This window comes from Gekko japonicus, unplaced genomic scaffold, assembly GCF_001447785.1.
Source record: "Gekko japonicus isolate JY-2015 unplaced genomic scaffold, Gekko_japonicus_V1.1 scaffold600, whole genome shotgun sequence".
Classification (NCBI taxonomy): domain Eukaryota; kingdom Metazoa; phylum Chordata; class Lepidosauria; order Squamata; family Gekkonidae; genus Gekko; species Gekko japonicus.
The window spans coordinates 948,037-955,206 of NW_015168669.1; the positions used below are offsets into that span (position 1 = coordinate 948,037).

At 42.0% G+C, this 7,170-nt stretch overlaps 1 protein-coding gene across 1 annotated transcript in view; it reads right to left on the bottom strand.

Moving 5' to 3' along the window:
- Nucleotides 1-6,925, bottom strand: part of LOC107113918 (potassium voltage-gated channel subfamily A member 6-like) — a 15,583-nt gene extending 8,658 nt beyond the window's left edge. The window contains exon 1 of the mRNA XM_015415321.1: nucleotides 6,897-6,925. Within this exon, the coding sequence (XP_015270807.1) occupies nucleotides 6,897-6,925 (29 nt within the window). The remainder of the gene's footprint in view (nucleotides 1-6,896) is intronic.
- Nucleotides 6,926-7,170: the final 245 nt, after the last annotated feature.

The following is a 7,170-nucleotide window of genomic DNA, read 5'->3' on the forward strand; positions in this document are numbered from 1 at the left end:
TATATTTCTTCCATTGGTGCGTCTATCCAGAGGTCTTCCTTTTCACTAATGTTTTTAACTATCTTATATAGCCCTGCTATTTTTAACCAATATTGTTTGCCTATCTCTTCTGTTATTTCCTGTAAGGGTTTTAAGGTTTCCCCCCTAAACACATCGCCCACTTTAGAGTAGCCTTTAGATTTTAGCATTTCCCATTTAATTTCTTGCACTTCCTTGTTTATTGTTTCAAGGGGGGTCCATCTTGAGACTTTCCCTAGCCAATATGGATACCCTTTCTTCCAAATTTCTAGTGATGCTCTTCTAGGGCCTATTGTTTGTTTTAAGTCTTTTGTCGTTACTCTGGTAAAAATGCCAAATCTTCCTATATTACTGTTGATTTCGTTCTCAAATTTAACCTACTTTTGTGCCTTTTCCTCGCCTATTTCTAATATTGGTTTTATTTGAAAGGCTTCATAATAGATGTTTAAGTCCGGGATTCCCCATCCGAATTCCGATTTGTGACTATATATTATTCTCTTATGAAATCTACATTTTTACTATTGAATATCCTCTATTTTAATATTCTGTTCCATTGTTCAATTTTTTTTCATCGATCCCAATGGCAATGTTTGGAATAGGTACATTAACTTTGGTACCCAAAATATTTTAACGCTTCTTATTCTAGTTGATATCCCGAACGTTTTATGATTCCATCTTTTCATGTCCCTCTCTATTTTTTTCCATGTTTTTTCATAATTATCCTTTATCATTTTGTCAATATTTTTTTTGCAAAACTATACCTAAATATTTAAATTTCTTAACACCCAGTCCTATATTTGTGTTCCTATTTATCTCCTGCTGCTCTTCCCTATTAACGTTAAGATATAAGATTTCTGATTTTGCCATATTAACTCGTAGCCATGAGCACTTTTCAAAGTCTTCTAAAATGATCTTAACCTCTTTAACTCCTTCCCTAGGGTTTGTCATGATTACTATGATATCATCTGCAAATAAATTGAGTTTCATTTCTTCATTACCTATCTTATAACCTATTCTTCCGGAATTTCTAATTCGTTCTGCTAGTTGTTCAATTGCTATTATAAATATAAGTGGGGATAGTGGGCATCCTTGTCTTACTCCTCCTTGTATGGGGAATACTTGTGAATGTTCATTGTTTACTCTTACTTTCGCATTCCCATCTTTATATATTTCCTGAATTGCTTGAAGGAACCCTTCCCAATTTCCCCTTGGATCCTAGGAATTTTGCAGGAGGGAAAATCTGAGCAACTGTTCTGTTTCCTATTACTCTTTATAGCAAGGAAGCTTCCACATGCAAACACTTTCATCTTCAGCTTAATCCCCCCCTTTTGTTCTCACACGAAATCAAGATATGCAGGAGTGTGACTATTTTACCCCTTCATTGCTTACACAAGGCCTCCCTGCCTTCCCCAGCTTGCAGAGGAATAGATTTCTTTCTTTCCAAGTGTCAATATCTATTTATCTTCTGGCTGCTCTATTGTGTCCTATCACGATTCATTTTTTTCAAATGCTTCAATGAATTATGCATTTGCACGATCATTAATACTATTCAAGACAAACTGCAGGGGACATAAATCATTAGGAAACATCTGCCGGACCCCAAATCTCACTCTTCAGGATGTTATAAGCCCTTAGAGGTTGTAAGGGGGAAGTTACATGTTCCTCATCTCTATCTGTTGTCTTCCCCCCACTTTATCCCATGCCTCCTAGAGCATGCTCGGTCAATCATCAAGCTGTTTAGAAATGGGAAAGGCTATTAATTTACAAAATAATATTTTCCCATACACCTGAAGAATTCCCCACAGTATGCTAAAACCTTGTCCATGGGTGGTCCTGAGCTGCTGAATTCTTAAGAGACCCTTGGGCATGAACTCCACTATTAGAGAGAACTAGGTATAAAGGAGGAGGAGGAGACTGGATTTATACCCTGCCCTTCACTACCCAAAGGAGTATCAGAGTGGTTTACAATCCCTTTCCCTTTCCCTCCCCACAGCAGAGACACTGAGAGGTAGATGGGGCTGAGAGAGTTCTTTCAAGAACTGCTCTTGAGGGAACAGCTCTGAAAGAACTTGTGATTGACCCAAGGTCATGCCAGCAGCTGCATGTGGAGAAGTGGGGAATCAAACCAGGTTCTCCCAGATTAGAGTCCTAACTACTACACTAAACTGGCTCACAAAGAATTATGGGTGGGGAAAAATAAAGTATTTTGGAATAGCTCACACTCACATTGGTATCTCCAGGTTTGTGTTAGTTCTCAGAGACTTGACCAGGTCAGGGTCCCCATTCCTCCCCTCCCCCTTTTAACCGACCCTCAACTTTCTATTTCTCCTGGAACAGATTTTTTCCCTCTTTTCCTCAATCAAGTCATATTTTTCTGCGTTTAGAGCGAGACCCCTGAGCAATGGAAGCCCATTTCTCACCAGTAGATGACCTGGCTTTGTAGCTTTCATGATTAGTGTGCAGCCCCACTATGGCAATGGCAGTGTTATATGCATTCGTATGTGCAGTTTAATACTCCTTCCACACACAAAAAAATGTTCTTATAGGCCCAAAAAAGAAATCTATGACATTTAAAAACTTAAGATTTCCCTCAGGTGCTGAAAAAATAAGGGAAAAAATGTCGTATTATCTTTTGCTTTCACTTTGGTCAATATACACACTTTGGTTTCTTGACAGCTACGACATATTCAGTTAAAAGTTCTACCTTGTTGAAAGAACAGAATCAGAACCCGAAAAATCAGGCCTGGTCCAGACACAGCATCTTCCTTCCCTTCATGGTCCCACAACCATAACCATGAGTTACATATTAACTGCAAAATTGTTGGGGGGGGGGTCACTCAAAGGGGGTTTAGAACTTGCAAGAATGAATTTGATACAGCTGTCAGCCCCAATGTAATGGATCTTACAGTGCAACTGAAACCTCTTTTTTGTTTTACCCCCCCCAAAAAAAAGACAAATGGGAAAATGTCAACAATGGCTTGGCATATTTACAGCCTATGCTCAATACAATTAAGATAACAGATTTGGATTTAAACTGATATATTCCCATTGACTCTGGTCCACACAATAAGATGAACTTGTAAATATCAAGTGATACTTATCACCCTCCAGCTCAGTTCTCACTGAGGGATTCTGTCCCGCACTGATAAGGCAGCTCTATTGCCAGCAATAGAGAAAAGCCTTTGACTGTGAGGATCACAACAAACTATGGCAGGTCCTTAAAGAGATGGGAGTACCAGACCACCTCACATGTCTCTTGAGAAACCTGTATAAGGGTCAAGACGCAACAGTCAGAACCGGATATGGAACAACTGATTGGTTTAGCATAGGAAAAGGAGTATGACAAGGATGTATATTCTCACCTTGCTTATTTAATATATATGCAGAGTACATCATGCGAAATGGTGGCCTGGATGAATCACAAGCGGGAATTAAGATTGCTGGGGAAAAGATCAACAACCTCAGATATGCAGATGATACCACTCTAATGGCAGAAAGTGAAGAGGACCTAAAGAGCCTCTTGCTCAGGGTAAAAGAGGAGAGCACAAAAGTGGGCTTGAAGCTCAACATCAAAAAAACTAAGATTATGGCATCCGGCCCCATCACTTCTTGGCAAATAGAAGGGGAAGTCGTGGAAGTAGTGACAGACTTAACGTTCCTGGGATCCCAGATCACCGCAGACTGTGACTGCAGCCATGAAATTAAAAGACGCCTGCTCCTTGGGAGTAAAGCGATGGCGAACCTAAACAGCATGATAAAAAGTAGAGACATCACCCTGCCAATGAAAGTCCGCATGGTCAAAGCAATTGTATTCCCAGTAGTCATGTATGGCTGCGAGAGTTAGACTATAAGGAAGGCCGAGCACCGAAGAATAGATTCTTTTGAACTATGGTGCTGGAGGAGACTCTTGAGAGTCCCTTGGACTGCAAGAAGATCAAATCAGTCAATCCTAAAAGAAATCAACCCTGACTGTTCCCTGGAAGGCCAGATAATGAAACTGAAGCTCAAATACTTTGGCCAAATGAGAAGGGAGCACTCACTGGAGAAGACCCTGATGCTGGGAAAGATTGAAGGTCAAAGAAGACAGGGACGGCAAAGGATGAGATAGTTAGACAGTGTCATAGATGCAACGAACATGAAATTGAGCCAACTTCAGAGGACGGTGGAAAACAGGAGCGCCTGTCGAGATCTTGTCCATGGGGTTGTGAAGAGTCGGACTCGACTGTGCGACTGAACAACAACAACATTGCCAGCAGGCAATCTATTGAGAATAACCCATTTCTCTACTGCTTCTGACAATCCTGAGCTGTATGGCTTGTCTCTTGAGCAGCTTAGACCCTCCCTCATCTGTTTCGTGGACTTGGCCGAGTTTTGATTCTTTCAGGGGTGTTAGTAAAATTCACGAATACATTGAGGAGGAGAAGAAAAGCAGGGCAAAATTAATTTCAAACCCAGAGTGTGGGGATTTCACTAAAACTGATTGTTAACATCTCTGAAAATAGAAACAGTTCCCAACATAAGCCCTGTCGATTGCTGCAAACATAGATAAAGCGCTATAGAAGTGTCGTGGCTACAGTCATTTGCACAGTTGTGCGGGAGTAAACCACAGTGAACTCAGTGGTGTTCTCATCTCTGTTCCTGTCAGGGCTGGAACCCAGGAATAAGTTTATGACTAAAGTACAACCTATTTTTTTTTAAATGGTGAGGACAAAGTTTAATTGGTGTACCTGTCTTTCTTTAGCTCTTCCTTTAAGGGGTTGGGGGCCACACATGGTTCTGCTCTCCCCATTTTATTCCCAGAGCAACCCTGTGAAGTCAGTTTAGCCGAGAACGAATTATGAGCCAAGGCCACTGAATCCAGGTCTGCCCAGTTACATGAACACATGAAGCTGCATCGTACTGAATCAGAGTATTGGTCCACCAAAGTCACTATTGTCTACTCAGCCACTTTCCAGGGTCTCAGGTAGACAGAGGTGTTTTATGTAATGTACTACGTGATCCTTAACTGGAGATATGGGGTGTGTAGGAACTGACCCGCAATCCCCTCATGTTGATTTGGGTTGGTCCCTGGGAGGTTTGAAAACCTTGGCAGCCATCTCCAATCTCTACCTGGCAACACCACCCCTTTCCCTCACTCCCAAGAGAAACAAACTTCCACTGCCACCAGCAAATCTGCAAGTATCTCCTGCTAAATGGAGTTGTACATCTAACCCTCTGTTCCTTCATTGCCATTTAAAATCTCTGCCTAGTAGCTCCCCCTTTTTACTCCTACAGGCTAGCATGGGGGCAATTTATTGCAACCTCACAATTTTGAGCTATCGTGCTCCTGGGATTGTGAGCTGACCTTTGCTCCTCCTCATTACTGCACTTCTGATTACAATGCCACATTGGTGTGGCATATTTGCAAAGATCAGGCATAGAGAACGCAAAATTTAAGGAAGTGTAATAAATGGAAACAAGACTACATATCTTCTGTTTAAGCATTCAGGCTGAGCAAGGGTACAAAGAAAATATGAAAACACTCTCCCTATACTCAGTACTTATTCTTTTTTTTTTTAAATAAAGATTTTATTGACTCTCCTAAAAAGGGGAGGTATTTCGCTTAAAAGGAAAAATGGGGGGGGTATATAGTGGGAGAAAGAGAAAGCTGAGTGATATATTAACTGGTAAATTAAACTGTTAGTAATGTCCAAACATTCTTCTTAGGCTTCTTCTGTGTGTTGTCAAACATCTTTTTTCAATCCGGTCACAAATAGTTCTATGTTAGTATGTTAGTAATGTTCCTTTGAATTTCCGTTAAAAAGTCTCTTCAGGGCGCATTCAGAACCGCTTCTTTGCGTGCTGGTTACTTTTACACTCCCGATGACGTGGAGGAGCTTCCTCTGTTTTCCTCACCTTCCGGCTTTTTTCAATCGTCCTTCGGGTTGCTGTTAACTCTTTCAGTTCATGTGCTATAAATCCTCTTCATTTCATGCCGTTTCAGGAGGTCTCCAGCTTTGAGAATGGTATTAAATTTCAATTTCGCTTTTATCCGCTCCCAAACTCTCCGCTGGATCCTCCTTCGCAACTGTTGACTTTTATAAGCGCTTACAAGGCACTTCTCGCTGTCACAGTTCAAACTTTTCCGTTTTTCACAATCCCCCGTCAGATTCACAGCCATAAACAATCCAAGCATTAAGCAGCCGGCTCTCATATATAAGCAAACACCCAGACGGAAGTCCCTCCCTTCTTCTCCGCTTGCCTTTGCCCAGCTCCGACATCTTTTTTTAAATTGTTTATTTTCAATAAAGTTCTTAAAATGCGCTCCAGAGAAACAAAACTTTTTCTTGCTTTATTTCAAATACATCAAAGAAAAACACCACTATTCGCTCAGTCCATTCCCCCCCTCCTTTTCTTTTTCGCTTATGCAGTTAGAGGATTAACCTCCTCGCCTTTTTCGCTGGGGGGGGGGAGCGGTTTTAGTTCTTTTTCTCTGCATTTTGACAACTCACAGTTAAGCCGATCTTTTCTTTTCCATTTTTTTCGGATGATCGCTTTATCACTCGGTGACGTCTGGTGGCTCCGCTAAACCCCGTAAAACGGGGTCGCTCACGCAGCAAGGTCCATTGGGGCAGGGCATGGCGGGAGCCTCAGTCTCCGACCTCTCGGCCGAAAGAGAGACTCCCCCCTGTAGTGCCCTAAAGCGCCCCGGATCCGAGCTCCTCTCTTCCTGAGGGGCTCGTTCGGGTCTCCGCTCGCGCGGATTCCCTCCCCCACCGCGGGCGGGCGAGACGCCCTCAGGAGCGACCCGAGGATGTGTCCGCCATTCGCGGGAGCCAGACCGGAAGCCACTCAGTACTTATTCTAAAATATGTTTAAATAGGGCAGATTAGTCTTACTTGAAGTTGCAGTAGTTGAAGTTCAGCATTATCCTAGTTCTCATGGTTTGGTCTTTTCCCTATTGACCCTAGCCACATGGTCCCAAGGTAAAAGTTCAGTCCATGGGTTTGTGCCCATCCAAGGTGTTACTCTAAATAGTAGAGGAAATAGAAGAGAACTCAGAGACTTTGGGGTCATTTTTAACTTTGGTAAATTATGATGCAGTGCAAGTACCTATGGAGGCTAAATTTCAATATTTTCTGTGTGTAGATTACTTACAGTAGTTTTCTGAAG